The sequence below is a fragment of the Belonocnema kinseyi genome, chromosome 7 (genome assembly GCF_010883055.1).
Source record: "Belonocnema kinseyi isolate 2016_QV_RU_SX_M_011 chromosome 7, B_treatae_v1, whole genome shotgun sequence".
NCBI lineage: Eukaryota > Metazoa > Arthropoda > Insecta > Hymenoptera > Cynipidae > Belonocnema > Belonocnema kinseyi.
This window is the reverse complement of record NC_046663.1, coordinates 91,634,046-91,652,345: the sequence shown is the minus strand read 5'-3', so window position 1 is coordinate 91,652,345 and position 18,300 is coordinate 91,634,046. Positions and strand designations below refer to the sequence as shown.

The 18,300-nt window shown below is 26.5% G+C and overlaps 2 protein-coding genes across 2 annotated transcripts in view; one reads left to right on the top strand and one right to left on the bottom strand.

The window, feature by feature from the left end:
* The window catches only part of LOC117176884 (PCI domain-containing protein 2), a 15,223-nt gene extending 13,363 nt beyond the window's left edge, over positions 1 to 1,860 (bottom strand). Inside the window, exons 1-2 of the mRNA XM_033367243.1 lie at positions 1,440 to 1,860; positions 1,087 to 1,128 (exon numbers count right to left, since the gene is read on the bottom strand). Coding sequence (XP_033223134.1) covers positions 1,087 to 1,128; positions 1,440 to 1,460 — 63 coding nt within the window. The 5' untranslated portion in view covers positions 1,461 to 1,860. The remainder of the gene's footprint in view (positions 1 to 1,086; positions 1,129 to 1,439) is intronic.
* Positions 1,674 to 18,300, top strand: LOC117176883 (transmembrane and coiled-coil domain-containing protein 4-like). Its single transcript, XM_033367242.1, has 8 exons — positions 1,674 to 1,994; positions 4,444 to 4,743; positions 7,391 to 7,523; positions 7,994 to 8,235; positions 9,826 to 10,119; positions 14,256 to 14,595; positions 14,686 to 14,941; positions 17,227 to 18,300. The coding sequence occupies exons 1-8, from the start codon at positions 1,970 to 1,972 to the stop codon at positions 17,302 to 17,304; spliced, it is 1,668 nt and encodes a 555-aa protein (XP_033223133.1). The 5' UTR covers positions 1,674 to 1,969; the 3' UTR covers positions 17,305 to 18,300.

Genomic DNA, 18,300 nt, shown 5'->3' with positions numbered 1-18,300 from the left:
TATCGATCTAAAAACTTTCCCGAATTATAAAATTTCCCGACTTTAAATAATTACAAAAAATAGTTTTTAATGTTATTTTTCATACAAAAAGATGGTTAAAAAAATATTAAACAACACAATTTTTTCAACTAAATATGGGACCTATAAAAAATCTCAGAAAATAAAACTCCTGAGACATTAAAATTCGCAAATTGAAAAATTCCTGAACAGTTTACCATATTTCTGAATTAAAAAGTCCCCGAATAATGAAATTCTCGACATTTTATAATATTACTAAATTTGAAAATTCCCGACAAAAAATTGTCGGATTCGGCACAAAATATTTAAACTAAAAACATTACCGAATTATAAAACTTCCTGAATGTAGATAATTAAAATTTTTTATTTATAAAATTGATTAAATTATTACAATTAAAATTTTATTATGATTAGATTTTCTAGTTCGGATATTTTCTAATTCAGCAATTTTCTGTCGGGAATTGTATTATTTGGGAATTTTCAAATTCGGCAATATTATAAACTGTTCGGAATTATATTATTTAGGAATTTTCAAGTTCGGTAACATTATGAACTGTCGAGAATTTCCAATCTGGCAATATTATAAACTTTCGGGATTTTTCAGCCATCCCTTAAATATACGTCGCTAAAAAAAATTTCAAACGATTTCTTCGACAGCAATGTTTTTTAACAACTTTAAATCTGTTAAAAAATGATTGCTACATTGCAATTGTTTTTTATCAATTGTGCTTCGCTAACAAAAGATTTAAAAATACTGGAAGACTTAATAATAGTTGTTAATAAAATTAAATAAAATTCAAATTTAATATTAAAGAATTTATATAATTTCACAACTGAGATATTACCCAAAGAATAACACTTTCAATTGTAAAACTGCGAACCTATAAGACATTATGTAAATTGAAAATATTTAATAAAATTCACTGGTGAGGACCAGCTTTTTGTGCCGAAATGTTTGAAGCAACTTATTTTCAAAATACCTGACAAAGCCGACAATCGTTATACAACAATTTATACAAGAGAAATTATAAACATGAAATAATCTTTGTAATGAGAATAAATAATTACCGCTAGAAGATCACCGTCCTGATTAAGCCAGACTCGCCGAAGCTAAAATAAATAAATTTTTTTTAATTACACTTAATCCAAAAAGTTCACATTCTTCTCGTAAACAAAAATATTCGCTTTGTGTAAATGAGGTTATATTCGAACATCGAGAGTGCGGAGAATTAATATATTTGCCTTCTTTCTCTGTATTAAAAATCATTTTAATTAATTAGATGGGTAAACCATGTCCCGAAATATTCAATTTAAAACATATAAATTATAAAAATAAGAAAATTTACGCACAATTTTAATTTTTTGAAGTGACAGAATAACCTCAAAATATAAAACACTTCACGAATTGAGGATAAGTTTACCTGCATAATATATGAATCCATTTCTGAAATTAATGCTTTCGAGTCAAATTTCAAGGGTATTAAAGGGAAAGACTAATTAAAGTTATAATTAATAACTTATTGGCCATTTGCGATGCAAAATGCGGTGTTTGTTGTCAACCTTCTCAACGTTTGACTTTTTTTTAGTTTTGAACTCTTCCAAAAGAGTTCATGACGGTCGTATGACCCTGAACACATGTGACATGTCGTCTGCTACCCCCGTCCGATCCATATGACATTTGATCCATCCAAAATTCATGTAAAATGCTGATTTCGGCTGTAGACAATTAACAATTATAACTCCATCTTATCCACTAAATTGTCGATAAATGGATTATAACTGAATTATATTTTCTGCAATGTGAAATGACTGGTTTAAAGGAAGAAATCAAAGAGGAAGAAGTGCTGAAGTATACACACATAGTCACTGGTTATCAGCAATAATGCAATAATAACTCGCAATAAATGCGAAAAAAATCATTTGTCTGTTTTTGCAAGAATTAAACATCACAATGGAGAGAACGAAAACAAGTCGTGGTAAGTCTAATCTGAAATATGTAGGCATTTTATTATTATTTTTTATTCTACTACATTTTATTTATTATTTTTTGCATCAATTTTTTAAAGACTATTTTCCCCTTTTCTGTTTTTTCGCTTAAAGGAGAACTAAATTAATACAACCCAATAAGAATATTCGACTAATTTTCTCTGAAATTTAATTCTTTTTAATTGAAAAGTTATACTTTTGGTTAATAATTCATCTCTAAGAGAATTTTGGTTAAAAATTCTACTATTTTGTTGAGAATTCTTCTTTTAGAAGAAAATATTGGCTGGAAATTAATCGTTTTCAGTTCAAAAGTCAATTTTTTCATTAAAAAAAATGCATCTATTTTAGTTGAAAATTCAAATAATTGGTTGAAAAAACTAAAATATTGTGTTAAAAATTGATTTTATTGCTTTAATATTGAACTATTTTGAGGAATTTTTTTTTTTAACTGGCAATTAATCTAATACATTTTTGGCTGAAAATTGACCGTTTTTAATCGAAATAAAACAATTAAATTTTTCATTTAAAGTTCACCTTTTTCCGTTGAAAATTCATCTATTTGGTTAAAAGTTCAACTACATTGTTAAACATTTATTTTATGGTTTAATATTGAACTAAATTGTTGGAAATTAATTTTTTCTAACTGAAAATTTAACTAATACATTTGTGTCTGAAAATTTATCGTTTTTAATGGAAAATTCAACGATTTGGTTAAAAGTTGAACTAGTTTGTTGAAAATTGATTTGATTGGTTTAATATTGAACTATTTTGTTTAAAATTCGTTTTTTTAACTGAAAATTAATTTTCTTAGTTGAAATTTGAAATGATCCAATTTTGGCTGAATATTCATAATTATATTTTTAATTTGAAAAAAATTAAACTATCTTCTAAGATCTACAACAATTCGCCTGCTTTCTTTGTCTCAAAATGCAACTGTTTTTTGGTTAAGTTTAATCTTTTTTATTTAAGAATTCGACCATCTTGTCGAAAATTCAACTACTTAGTTAAAAGTCAATTATTTTCTTGCAAAAAGAACGATTTTGTTAAAAAGTCTTCTCTATTTTCGAAAATTCAACTGTTTTCTTGAAGTCATATTTTTTGATAGAAAAGCTTTAGTTTGAAAATTCATCTTTCTTGTTTAAAAATTCAACTATTTAGTTAAAAAATGCGTCTTTTTGCTTGAAAGGTCAACTATTTTTTTTCGAATGCAATTGGTCTATCTAAAAATAATATGAACTGAAAGTGTTAGTGTTGGTGAAAAATCGATCGTTCTTAAGTTCAAATTCAAATATTTGGTTAAAAAAGAACTTTTTTGTTGAAAAATCATCTTTCTAGCTTAAAAATTCAACTGTTTTGTTGAACAATTTTCTGTTTGGCTTCAAAATTTTATTATTTTAGTAGAAAACTAAACTATTTTGTTGAAAATTATATAGTTTGGTTGGAATTTTATTTTTCTATTGATTAAAAAATCTTTCTTGGTTGGCAATGAAACTCTTTTGTGAAAAATTCATTTTTTTGTGTAGAAATTTGATCTTTTTTGATTTAAAAAAGACGCATCTGTTCGGTTGAAAATTAATCGTTTTTGTTGAGAATTCAACCATTTTGTTAACATTCCGCCTTTTTGGTTAAATTCAACTGTTTTTTTATTTAAAACAAAATGTTTTTTGGTTTCTATAGCAACGATTACATTTTTTGTTGAGAATTCATCTTTTTTGGGTAAATTGAACTGATTTTAATTTCAAATTAAATTCTTTTATTGGTTGAAATATCAACACTTGTATTTTCTGGTAAGCATTACAATTTTTTTAATTAAAAATTTATTCAAATACTCGGTTAAAAGTTAAGTTTCTTTGTTAAAAAGGCCTTGTCAATTGTTGAAGATTCATTATTTTATTAAAAAATTCTACCGTTTTATTGAAAATTTAATTATTTCGTGAAAAAATGGTGTCTTATTTTGTTTGGAAGTTTAATTATTTAGTTGTAAATGCAGGTTGAACATTCAACTATTTGGTTAAAAATTTTACTATTTTTTAAAAAGTTGTATTATTTGTTGACGATGTAACAACTATTTTGTTAAAAATGGAACTGTTGGTGGTTTAAGTTTAATCTTTTTTGTTTTGAAATTCGACCATTTGGTTGAAAATTCATCTCTGTAGGATGAAAATTTAACTATTTGATTGTAAAGAACACTTTTTGGTTTAAATTATTCCCCTATATTGGTATAAAATTACCTAATTTCTCCTGCTTTAAGGCAATTTTTGGAAATGAAGTCGCTTAAAATATTATGTTTGTATTTTTTGTGTTTTATTTTTGGCTTTTATCAAATAAAATCGAACAAAAAAATGTTGAGTTAAAAGGGGCTGCAGTCTTTTATTAATTAATTAGTTAAATTAATTCTTGTAGTTTTCGAACATCCCCTTATTGATTAGTTTTTTGCAGTTGTCCACAGACTTGAACTTTCGGAAACTGGAATTTATGCTTACGCAGCAATTTACTCGATAACTTTAGCAGAACTGTTTCCGAATGAATGGAATAAGGATTTTAATCGACGTTATTTGGAATTATTATGTCATAGCATAGGAGTAAATAAAAAGATGAAGCCTGTAATGTTTGCACTAGCAGAGGGACACAGTAATCAAACACAGGAAAATTATGTTGAACTTTTAATACAGGATCCGTTAGTGAAGGGGAAACTGATTATTATTGTTCAAAATTTGGTTATGATTGGTGTGCAAGAAGGTAAATAAAATATTTTATCTTATATTTGATATAATTCTCTTTCTTGTTAATGTATTTTTAAATTGATATATGTATTTAAATTTTTATTTGCGTTTCACTCTTGCCAGGAATTGCGACAGGTTTGTAACCTTCCTCTCAAATAATCTAAAAATTCTAGTTTATTATTGCAATGTATTATCTGGGTGAAAAACAAAAAGTTGAAAATACCATGTTCTTGGAATCTATTAAATCCGCTTTTTCAACACTTTCTATTTTTTACAAGCTTTTTATTTGTACACTTTATATTATACGCTTCTGTTGAGTGGAAAATTTCAAGAAAGTTCAAATTTGACAAAATGGTAGCAGTTTCTCAGAAAATAATCAAAGAAAATTTACTCAAAAAACCCAGCGTTTTTTTTCTATTGCCTATTATTCAGGCAAAGAAATTCGCTCTTCTCTCGAAGGCGCGGGCACAGATCAAAATATCAATTTAATTTTTAAATTGGTAATATTTCCAAAAATATATGTAAAAAATGAAATGATATTAAGTAAATTATTTTTATAAATAATGATTAGTATTAATAAATTAATTAATAACTTTTTATATATGAAAATATTATTAAAACTCTTTACAATTTTGATCAAAATCAAGAGAGAAAAAAATGCTCGGGTTTTTGAATAAACTTACTTTAAATATTTTCACAGAAACTGCTGCCATTTCACTCGTTTTGATCTTCATTTAAATATTCTAATCAATTTCAAAAGAAGACTAGGAATTTTATCAGAACCAAAACGAAAAGGGTATATAAACATATATTAATTTTTTTTTAAATCTTAGTTTTGACAATTGTTTGATCATTTGTGTTTTTAATTTTAAAGTTTATCCTGTAACACAAAATTTATTTCCATTGAGTGAAATTAGTTGTAAGAAGGAAAATATTCGATATTAATTATATTGTAAATAAAAATAAAAATAAATGTCAATTTACTCACGTGAAGGTTAGCATCTAAAGGCAGATCTGATCATAATTTCAACATAAAAAAAAGGTTTAATGATTTAAATTAAATATTTATCTTTAAATAAAAAATAATTGTCTATAGGTCTTCATCTCGCTTATTATTGTTTCTATAATTATTGTAATTAATTCGATTAGAAAAAAGAGGTTTTATGTTGTTCTGAAATACATTTAACAAATGAAAAATGGTAATTAAATAATTACAGATTTTTGATTTTCACTCTTCTGCATTAGGGTGGTTCAAAATTTGATCATTTTATTTTCATATTCTCATCCCCATAAATTTGTTCGAATCCAAAAAAGTAAATTCATTTTTTTTTGTCTAAAAAAAATTTTATATTTGGAGGTTCCGCAAACACCATGCATCTTAACACGTATTTCCCATAAGAAAGAGACGCATCTTTTATATATATAGTGTCCCAAAAAAACCCTAAGTGAAAAGTTTCGTTTTTTTTGCGTTTTTTGCGAGTTTTGGGCGCTAATTTTAATTTTTTCCGGTTTCTTTTAGTTAATTTTGTTGTAATGTTTCAAATATAATTTTCTACTGATAATCAAATGTTTCAAATAATTCTTCATTGTTTATAACAGTTTACTCTTAGAATAGAGGTAGAGTCCTTTTTCTGTTTGTTTCCGACTTTGTTGTTAAATATTTCGTTGGAGGGAGGTTATAATCAGGGCCAGTTAATAATGTATTCCTTTAAACAATTAATCATTGTTTATACATATATTTTTCAAATAGAATCATTTTGTTAAGCATTCGGTTTCCTTTGTGGATTTTTTTTTCTGAAATAAAAATTTGGAAATTATTCATTTGCCTTTCATTTTACTCTAGACCTTATAGAAGTTACTCGTTTGATTTAGAACTTTCTAATTTATTTATATATGTATATTATCATCGATAAAACTTTTTTCTTCTTTAAATGAATATTTTAAAAACATTAGCAAAAGAGTAAAAACATTTTCGTTAAAAAAAATTTAATGCTATTACAAAAGACTATTCTCTTTGATGTTTATTTATTGTTTTTTATGACTGTAAAGCCTTTAGATATAGAAGACATTAAATTTTTTAAATAAATACTTTCTTAAATCACGTTTATTAATACCTCAATTGAAAGAAGGTTTGAAATTTAAGAAAAAAACTAAAGTTTCTAGCATTATTCCAAGATCATGAATAGTAATAAATTGTTTAAATTATTATTTTTCTCAACTCTAATTAAGTATTTCCTCGTTATTACTAAAAAGTTGAAATCAAGCGGAAAAATTGAGAAAAAACCGCGACTTTCTGCCGTAATTCTAAGAGATAGTTGCTATAGCCCATAATAAATGATCTAAAACATTTTTTAAACGTCTGTTTATCAATAGAAAATTCTATTGTATCTATTACATTACTTTTCTTATTCGAATAAATTTGGTGGTTGAGCGCATGACAATTCGAGAAAAAAATTCTAATTTGTTTTTGAACCACACTGATCTACAATCATCAAACTATTTTGTCAAGAATATTTTTTTATTTGAAGGTTTTTTTTTAGTATACAAATATTCTTGCACAAAATGGGTAAATATATAATAAAAATGTATTACATAGTAAAAATGAATAAGAACTTGAAGGTATATATTTTTAATTTTCCGTAATTAATTAATAAATTTCAAAGGGGAGTACGATGCGAGACAAAGAGTTCTTGTGAGAAGAATATCAGAGCTACTAAAAGTTCCCTTTGGCTTGGTTGAACTCTATGAACATTCTTTGATAGAATTACTGAACCACGATATCGGAGTTATTTCAGAGTAAGTTCAATCTACTAATTAAATACTTTAACACAATTTTCAATTAGATTATATTATAATTATAATTATATTATATACAATAGGGTGGTTCAAAAAATACTTTTTTAAAATTGAAAATGATTTCTTCTCTTCAATAGTTTGAGGCTTCCATTCGGCATGATTTTGTTCAGAATAATGTTGCTAAACGGGCTATTTTTTTCGGTTCCGTATGTCTAAACAAATTATGAAACTTTCCTAATTTTTTAAAGGCAAAGAAAATTAGCAATTAAAAATGGTTACTTTTTACTATGAAGTCTGTTAAATTATTATGTTTATATAATTTGTGTTTTTTTATACCCTTATCATTTATGTGATCATCTGTGACGAGGAAGGAGAGGGCTGGAAAAAGTGTTTAAAACAGTGTGACATAGTTTTTGAACGGCCCCTCATACAGTTGTACTGATTCTTAAAAAGTATAATTTTGAAAACAGATCCGAGCAAGGTGAGGTAAATCGAAGGGATAAAATTCGAAAAATAAAGAGATACGCTTCCGTCGGAATTGCGACAATCGCTGGAGGAACTTTGGTGGGATTAACTGGAGGACTCGCTGCTCCTTTCATAGGAGCTGGCCTTGGTGCCATCCTTGGAAGTGCAAGTGCAGCTGCTATAAGCACCACTGTTGGAGTCGCGATTATCGGGTCTCTTTTTGGAGTCGCTGGAGCTGGCCTCACAGGTTGATATAGTTTAAACAATTTCCTAAAAAATAGTGGCCACTGAATCGGGAAACCGTAAAATGACAGTGAATTAAAAAAATATCGCAAAAAATCGAAAAATTAGTTTTTTTATATCGTAGGAATTGTGAAAAAGATACATTTGATTATTAGAATATTTAAAAAAATTCAATACATTTAAAAATAATAATTGCATAATTTATGGAAAACATTGTTAACTACAAAGATTGGTGAGTTGTCATTTGAGAGGGAGAGTAGGCGTAAAGTATAGACGCAAAAATTCGAAGAAACGCTGTAACTGCATTTTTTTATAAGTTGCAAAATGCAAAATTATTGTTAAGTCTATACTTTTTATAATTAATAATGGCATTAAAACAGCAAGAAGTTACATTGTTGAAAAATGTAATTGGCAGAAAATAATATTTTTTAAACTTTTCAGTTGTTTAAAGTGAAAACAATTAGTTGTAAAATTTTAAAAGACATTAATAAAATTATATGAATGACCAACAATGGTATTTCTGATCTACGTATGTCTGTTCAGAGGATCTAATCATAATTTGAATTTAAAAGTGTCTTAAGTTTATTATTTATGATTTACATTCAGGCCTAACAATTAAAATTATTTTGTGACATTCCATTCGTTTGGACTATTTTATAGGACTATTTTAGATGTGCAAACTTTTATCTTCACTTTTTTTCGCATATGTTGTTTACGAAAAAAATTTAGAAAATTCGATTTTATTTTAAAGTAAATGCCATGGCCACAATAATTATTTAGCCCTGAAATTTCGAGTGTAGAACCTGCTTGATTTGAAACGGATTCGGTATAATTATAAATAAAATATTCAGAAATAAATTGTTTGGAATAGAAAGCCTTGAACTGTTAACATTTCAGTGTGCTAAATTTAATCTCTGAATGTTATAATTTTAATTTTTCAATTTAAAACAATTTTAATTTATGAGTAAAATGTTGTGTATACATGTATAAATAACAATTGAATAATTATTAAGTTTGGGAAATTTGGGTTTTCTATTTTTTTCTGAATAGGGAGAGGCAAATTTGTTTATTATTAAGATTCTTTTAGAGTTGGAAGAGACAAAATTTTGGATATTTTTCCGAATTAAAAGGAGCCGTTTTTTCTTTTCTGAATTTTTATTGAGTTGAAGAGGGAATTTTTTATTATCATTGCTTTTTCTGAATTAGAAAAGGAATATTTTTTATGTTTATCAAATTTATTGAGTTGGATGGGAAGTAGTTTTGGTTTTCATTTTTTTTTCTAGATTAAACTGTTCAATTTATAAAAGTTGGAAATTATAAATCTTGCAGTTTAATGGCATTTAATTCATAATTGTTCAATGGAAAAATGTTAAAAAGTTGCCTCTTATACATTTTGTAAATTATTGAGCGTTTGAATTACAAATTGCGGAATTAAAGATTTTGTGAGCTTCAATTGTGAAAGTTTTATATTCAAAAGAGTTCTGCTTAGAGTACTTTGATTGCCCTGTCTCCGAAATACTTTGTTCGAAATACTTTGATTTATTTTTCAAAAGCTGATAAAAATATAAATAAGTATTTCTTCGTATTTTTTCAGGATACAAAATGAATAAACGAGTCGGAGAAGTCGAGGAATTCAGCTTTGTGCCTTTAAATGAAAAACTGATGACTGAAGAGCTCCATGTCGCGATTGCTGTTACGGGTTGGTTAACAGACGAAAAAGAAGACAATGTCGTCAGGCCTTGGAATTCACTGGACATTACTCGGGAGCAATATGCAGTGCAATATGAAACTAAATATTTATTGGAACTCGGCCAGGCTTTAGATTACATTCTCAGCATGGCAGTTTCAGTGGCCACGCAAGAAGCTCTGAAATATACAGTTTTATCAAGTAATTCTTAATATTAAAAATAACAATGGCACATTTAAAAGAAAAAATATTGAATTATAATTTTTAAACTAGAATTTAAATCAGCGATGGTCAATTTCGATTTTAGAACGGAATAGTTTAGTTATCGCTGTCGTTTTTGTTTTAAAATGTAACTTTTGTTTAGTTACTTTGGCATATAAAAAGTATATACCATGAAAAATAATTACCTAACGTCACTTTTTTGGATTACATTTTTTTTATTTATCGTGAAGACTTAAATTTCTTTTTATTCACTTTTAATTCACTTTTAAATTCTTATAAATTTTATCAGATTCTTGTTTACTAATTATTCTACCCACTCACATTTATCTGAATGTAATGAAATTTTCTTGAAGTTCAAAGAATGTAGTTTTAATAACTTAAATTATTATCAATATATCTTGATTTCGTATGTAACACGTCCAATTCGCTTTAATTTCCTTGAATTTGTCTAAATTCGCTCAATTCCTTTCAATTCATTACATTTTTTGGTAGTAGTTTTTTTAATGCACCCTGATCTATTCTTAGTTCACATCAAATTTCAGTTCATTTCAAATTTAATGAATTGCATTATATTTTTAAATTTGATTAATTCATTCAAATTTTTTTAAATTCTACCTGAAACTTGATAAATTCCACCGAATTCTTCATATTTTCCTTTGATTTTTCGGAAATGACGTCCATTTGATTGAAATCAGTGGAATACTTGGAATTACAAAAAAATTCTGACTTGAATTTATTTGGAATTCACCCTGAAACCTTATTAATTTATCATAATTTATTTTTAAAAATAAATTCTTGGAATGCAATGCATATTTAAAAATTTGAATTTTTTTCATTTACCCCGAAGACTTTTAAATTCACCTTGGATTCTTCTGGATTTTATCAGATTCTAATTCACTAATTCTATTCATTCCTATTTATCTAAGTTTAATATAATTTTCTAGGAGTTTAAACATGTTTGTATACGAACTTAAATTATTACTAATTTATCTTCATTTCGTATGAATTTTGCCGAAATTAATGGGAAGTTTTGGATTAAAACATTTTGTTATCGATTTATTTTAATTCATTTGTAATTCACTAAATTTTTGTTTAGTTCAGTATAGCTATTTTCAACTCGCCTTGTAAGTTCATTTCAAATGTAATTAATTTAATAGATTTTTAGATATTTTTGAACTGTTTTCAATGCACTTGAATTTTTTTAATTCATACTGAATTTATATGAATCCCATCGATTTCTTCAAATTTTCTTGAAATCTATCTGAACTGACTCGTATTTTACTCAATTTGATGGACATTTTTTTATTTTTATAAATTTTATTCAATTATATTCTTTTAACTTCTTATGAATTTCTTCAAAGTCTCTTGAATTCCTTTTAGTTCTTCTTAGTTCACTCGAATTTGACTGAAATTAGTGGAATATTGTGGATTTAAAAATTTTTTTAATTTACTTGAATTTTTTAAATTCACTTTAACTTTAACTGAATTGGCTTCCATTTAAGTCAATTAGATGGAAATGTTTTGATTAAATTTTTTTTTTAATTATATTTTTCAATTATCATATAAATTTCTTAAAATCTCTGTAATTCTTCTAAACTTACTACATTTTTACTAAATTCAATAGAATATTCTGGACTTTGAATATTTTTTCAATTCACTTGAATTTTTTAAAAATTCACCTTGTATCTTTATCATTTCCATCGAACTCTTCACATTTTCTTTGAATTTATCTGAATTGACTCCCATTTCACTCAATTTGATGGAAATCTTTTGATTTGTTAAATTATATTCTGTTAAATTCATATGAATTTCTTAAAGTCTCTGCAATTCTTCTAAATTCACTCAAATTTGACTGAAATCCGTAGAATATTCTTGAATTTAAATATTTTTTCCATTTATCTACTTTTTTTTAAATTCACTTTACACTTTTATGAATCTCATCGAATTTTTCTTAATTCTCTAAATCCACTGGAATTTTATTTAACTTATTAATTTTTTTATTTGTCCAGAATTCGTTAAAATTAACCTGGAATTCTTTTAAATTCAAAAGAACATTTGTCACTTTTGATCACTTTTTCGATTTACATTGAATCACTCTCTCACTTTTTCAATTAGTTGCAAAGGCAATATTAATTGCCATAATAAAAAACTTATGAACTATATTTCCAAAGTATCTAAAAAAGTAACGATTTTGATCGTTATTGTTACAGAAAAAAATGTATAAATGAGGTTTTGGACTCATTTGGAATGAAAATGATTTCGTATGAGTCCGTCTAATTCCGAGTAATTCAATCCCTTTTATTCCATGTGAATGCAAAATTTATTCCGAATCCAGTCCGTTTGAGTCTGCCAAGAATTTTATCAATCTAATCCGAACCAATCCGTTTTATTCGGAAATTCATTCCGCAATAATTTGACTGACTCCGGAGGGGTTTTGTGCACAATTTCAGTCCGAATCACTCCCAGGGAAATTGACCAGGAAATGACCGGAAAATTGAATTTTGTGGTTGGAAGATTGATCTGGTTTACTTTTATTTGATACGAATAATTTGTTCAACTGAAAATTTAAACGTTACACTTTGAGTTGAAAATTGACCTTTTCTAGTTTAAGATTTAACAATATTTATGTAAATTTGTCCTTTTTAATTGAAAATTCATTTATTTTGTTGAAGATTCACGTGTTTTTAAAACTACATTTTGGGTTAAAAATCGACTTTTTTGGTAGAAAATAATTTTTTTCCTTGAAAGTTAATCTCATTTTTTTAAATTCTTCTTTTTGAAAAAAATTAAGTGTTCTAGTTAAATATTCATTATTTTAGTTGAAAATTCATCTTTTATATTATAAATTATTTATTTGTTTGATTGAAACATAGTTTTTTCTTTGGATGAAAAGGAATTTTTTTTACCGACAATTGAACTATTTTATTGAACATTTTTTTTCAATAATTTTTTTCCTTAACAGAAAAAGAAAGTAATATTCCAGTTGAATATTCCATAATTTTAGTAAAAAAATTGATTTTTTTGCTTGAATATTCATTTTTTGAATGAAAATTTAATTATTCCATTTTTTATTGAAGAATGTTCTTCTGAGTCAAAAATTCATCTTTTTTGGTTCAATTTCGATTTTCTTAATTTAGAACTTAATCATTTAAGTTTTGCTTGGAAATTTATCTTTTTTAGTGAAAGTTATTTTTGTCGTTGAAAGTTCAACTGCTGAAGCTAAAGATTCATTGTTTTAGTTGAAAATTCATCATTTAAGATTAAAATTAATTTTTTTACTATAAATGTAAGTATTGCATATTCTGTTAAAAATGAATTTTGAATGAATTCATCTGTTTAATAAAAAATTCTAGTATTCCAGTAAAATATTCGTCATTGTAGTTGAAAATTCATCTGTTTGGTTTAAAAATCCACTATTCCACTTAAAGATTCATAATTTTATTTGAAAATTCATTTATTTTGCAATTTTTTGCTCTTTTTTGTTAAAGGATGTTTAGAATGAGCTTCAAAATTTAAAACGAACGTTTGCGTTTTGCGACAAATATTAATATGTTACTTTTAATTGACCGGGAAAATTGAAAAACTTGACCGGGAAAATACGGGAAAAGACCAGAAATTTGAAATCATCCTCTGAATCATCACCTTGATTCCGCTAAATCCGAAATATTGCAGGAAATTTATTCCGAATGAAATTTGGAATGAATTTGCGACTTACCACGAATTCAGAAGAAATGGAATTTTCATTTTGATATGTGCGGTATTATTCGGACTATGAGAGGAATTGCACGGAATCATTCTGAATGTTCTCGCCTCAAGCGGTGGATTCATACGGAATCATTCGGAATGAGCTCGCGTGTTGTACCGGATTCAGATCGCTTGGAAATTTGATTCAGGCTGGCGTGATATCATTTGAATTGAAGTACGAAATGATTCAATACCAGTTGGAATGAAATTTCGTTCTCAGGCGGATTCATGCGGAATCAGAATCAGAATTATAGCTTTCACTTCGAATGGATTCGAAGTTTTTTTTTATTCAAACGGATGCAGTTTCATTCCGAAACTTCCACTAGGGTACTTCACTTAATGGATTTTAATGCAATGGCATTTTTTGTAAGGCTTGATGGCAGCTGTGACCTGGCCAGCAGCATTGCTTTCAATATCTTCGGTGATAGACAATCCTTGGTCCGTTTGCTGTCGAAGAAGTTCAGAAGTTGGAAAAGAACTAGCGAATGTTTTAAGAACAAGACAACATGGGAAAAGACCCGTAACTCTCGTTGGATTCAGTCTTGGCGCTCGTGTGATTTTTTATTGCTTGAGGGACTTAGCAGAAGTTGGGGGAGCAGAAGGTATTGTTCAGGACGCTATAATGTTGGGAGCTCCTGTTACGAGCAGCAAATCTCAGTGGGAAAAATACTCCAGGGTTGTTGCTGGGAAAATCATCAATGGATATTGCAGGTAACTTTTTTTAATTTATCAGAAATTGGGTTAATTTGTTATAAGAATGTTATGTTTTGTATTATATTTTTATTTCTTGGTTATTTTCAGAGCCGATTGGTTGTTAAAATTCCTATATCGTACTCTGTCAATGACGACCAGAGTTGCAGGATTATTACCGGTGGAATGCGAGCGAATAAAGAATGTCGATTTGAGTTCGATTGTTACTGGACACAGAGAATATTCCGAAAAATTAACCGAGCTTCTGCAATTTGTTGGCGTGAGAACAAAGGATAGTCTTGTAATGGATCTGATGAAGAAATCTGCTTCGGCAATGTCTTCCATAGAATGTTCAACACCTGCAGTGGTATGATTTTAATATTTTTAAATATAAATCCGAGGGGAAACAACTCTAGTAAATCGGCTGGACCTCTCGGTTACCTGAACTGGTAATTTTGAATTTTGTTAAAAAGTCTTTTCCTCTGTTGTAAATTTAACTGTTTTGTTGTTGGAAACTCATCTTTCTGGATTGAAAATTCAACTACTTTGGGAGAAAATTATATTTTTGTTGTTGAAAAATCAACTATATTGTTGGAAATTCGATTTTTTCGGTAGCAAATTAATATTCTTCGTTGAAAATTCATATTTTGGTTGAAAATTTAACAATTTTGTTTCAAAATATTCTTTTTGTTGAAAATTCAAATATATTCTGTAAAATTCGTATTTTTGGTATGTTAAAAATTAAGATTCTTGCTTGAAAATTCGGCTTTATTGTTAAAAATTGAAGTTTATTGTTGAAAATTAGATTTTTTCTGTAGAAAATTAATATTCTTCGTTGAAAATTCATATTTTGGTTGAAAATTTAACAATTTTGTTTAAAAGTATTTTTTTTTTAATATTCAAATCTATTCTGGAAAATTCGTTTTTTTGGTTTGTTAAAAATTAAGGTTTTTGCTTGAAAATTCAGCTATTTGGTTGAAAATTGAGGTATTTTGTTAAAATGTTTTTTTCAGTCTGAAAATTGATTTGTTTAACTAAAAATTTTAATATTTCATTTCTGATGCTAAATTTATTTATTTTTTTATTGAAAATTCGATTTTTTCGGTAGAAAATTAATATTCTTCCGTGAAAATTCATATTTCGGTTGAAAATTTAACAATTTAATTGTTTAAATAAAAATTTTAATATTCCATTTCTTATTCTAAATTTATCTATTTTTTTTTTTTAATTCATTTTTTATCTGAAAATTTCACTTTTTTAATTGAAAATTTAATTCTTTTAGTTAGAAATTCATTATTTTAGTGGAAAATCCATCACTGTAATATTTTTAATTGAAAATATGACTTACATTTTGTTGAACAATTATTGTTAGTTGATAATTCCACTATCTGGCTAAAAATTCCTCTTTTTCGCTTTAAAATTCATGTTTTATTGGTTGAAAATTCAATTCTTAGATTAAACATTAATCTACTTCATAAAAAATTCTACAATGTTTATTTTCGGTTGAAAATGTACCTTTTAGTCGAAAATTTATGTATTTTGTTGAAAATTCATCTTCTTTGGTAGAAAATTAATTATTTTTGGTTGACATTTGAACTAATCCAGCTGGAGATTCATCATTTGATTTAAAAATTCATCTTTTTGGGTGAAAATTTAACTATTCCAGTTGAAGTTTCACCATTTTAGTTGAAAATTGATCTTTCTTAGTTGCAAATTCAACTATTAGTTTGAAAATTAATGTATTTTGTTGAAAATTTATCTTTTTTGGTAGATAATGAATCTTTTTCGTTGAAAATTAATCACTTTGATGGTAAACTGAACTATTTTGTTAAAAACTCATTTTTATTTTTGATTACATTTTTTTCAATTATAAGTTTAAAAATAGCATGTTTTGTTACAAATTATTTTTTATTTTGCCGTGTATTCAACTATTTTTTGGAAAATTAATTTATTTTGCTAAAAATTTATCTTTTTTGGTAGAAAATTAATCTTTTTGATTGAAAATTAAACTATTTTACTGAAATTGAATTATTTCATTAATTTAATTCCATTTTTAATTGTATTTTTTTTATTGAAAAATTTAAATTTTTTGTCAGAAATCCATCATGTCAGTCGAAAATTCATCTCTTTGTAGTATTTTTTAATTGAAAATATGACTTGCATTTTCGGTTAAGAATTTTTTTAGCGTATAATTCATCTATTTGGATAAAATTTATATTTTTTAGTAGAATAGTCAACTATTTGGTTAAAAATTCAATTATTGATTAAAAATTAATCTACTTCGTAAAAAATTCAACAATTTTATGAAAGCAATTTTTTTGAGTTGAAAATTCCACTATTATGTAATGAATTGAACTACTTCGTTGAAAATTCATGTATTTTATTGAAAAGTTGTCGTTTTCGGTAGAAAATTATTCTTCTCAGTTAAAAAATCATGTTTGGGTTGAAGATTCAGCTATTTGGTTAAAATTTATCCAAAGTAATTTTAGATAATTCAGACTAATTCTGTATGTAGATGTGATCTAGAATAATCCGATATAATCCGTAATAATGCACCTCCGTTGGACTGCATTTGTAGAAGTTGTTTCCTTCTCGTATAAGTTTAATTGGTTTTATTTCTATGAGACTAATTTTCCCATTTTATACTTCCAGGCTGAGAGTAAGATGAAGCTTTCGAAATCTGACACGTGTCTGCCTAAAGTTAGGTCGAAAGTGCCGGATAGGAGTTGAGATGGTCCACTTAAATTTAAAATAGTTTAAATAACCAGGACATGGAACCAAATTATCAAAAAACATCACTTCCACCAATTTTTAATCAATATATAGTTTTTTCACATTTTAAAATATTAAGTATAAAGCACAAGAAAGGGATCTCTGTATAGACTGAAAATGGTACACCTGTGGCTCTAATTTACAATTTAGTTTCCTATCTCCATAGGAGAAATTATCAAGAGCTTTCGAAACGAATTGCAATTTTGCTATGCTTGCATAAAAGGGTGGTTAAAAAATTCATTGGTATTTCTTATTGTTGAATTTTCATTTATATCGCCCCCAAATTCGTTCGAATCCACGAAAAAAAGAGTGTACCACGTATTTACGATAAGAAAAATAGACGTTTTTTTCTAATTTTATTTAGAATCTTCCATATTATACGAATCAAGAATTACTTTTTAAATTTCACCCTCATAAGTCTGTTTTATAGGGTCCCAAATACCTCATAATTGCAAAATTGGGTTTTTAAAATTCTTTTCTCAAATTATGATTTTTTCCATTTTTTAATACAATTTATTACTATTACATAAAATAGTATTTTTTACTGATAATTAGATGTTTACCGAATAATTTATTACTGTTTTTAACAATTTCCTCTTGGAATAGAGTTACAAAGTTGCGGTACTTTTCTGAATTTTTCCACTTATTTTTAACCTTTCTTTTAGAGCAAGGCAATAATCAATTATATTGAACAGAAATAATGGTTTAAACCATTTATTATTATTTATAACGATATTCTGTTAGAATAGTGCTAGAAAGTTGTAGTTCTTCTAAAATTTCCGACTTCTTGTCCACGTTTCAATTAGAGTGAGGTAATAATTTATGAAAGTTAATAAAAATAATTGTTTAAACAATTTATATTTTTCATAATAATATTATCTTTCAATAATCGTAGATAGTTGTGGTTTTTTTTCTGAAATTTGCATTTTGGTGTCCACTTTTCACTTAGTGAGG

Coding starts and splice junctions, on each gene's coding strand:
- LOC117176883 (XM_033367242.1), top strand. CDS start 1,970: ATGGAGAGAACGAAAACAAGTCGTG. Junction 10,120..14,255: donor GAAATATACAGTTTTATCAA/GTAATTCTTAAT, acceptor ATTTTTTGTAAG/GCTTGATGGCAGCTGTGACC. Junction 14,942..17,226: donor AATGTTCAACACCTGCAGTG/GTATGATTTTAA, acceptor TTATACTTCCAG/GCTGAGAGTAAGATGAAGCT.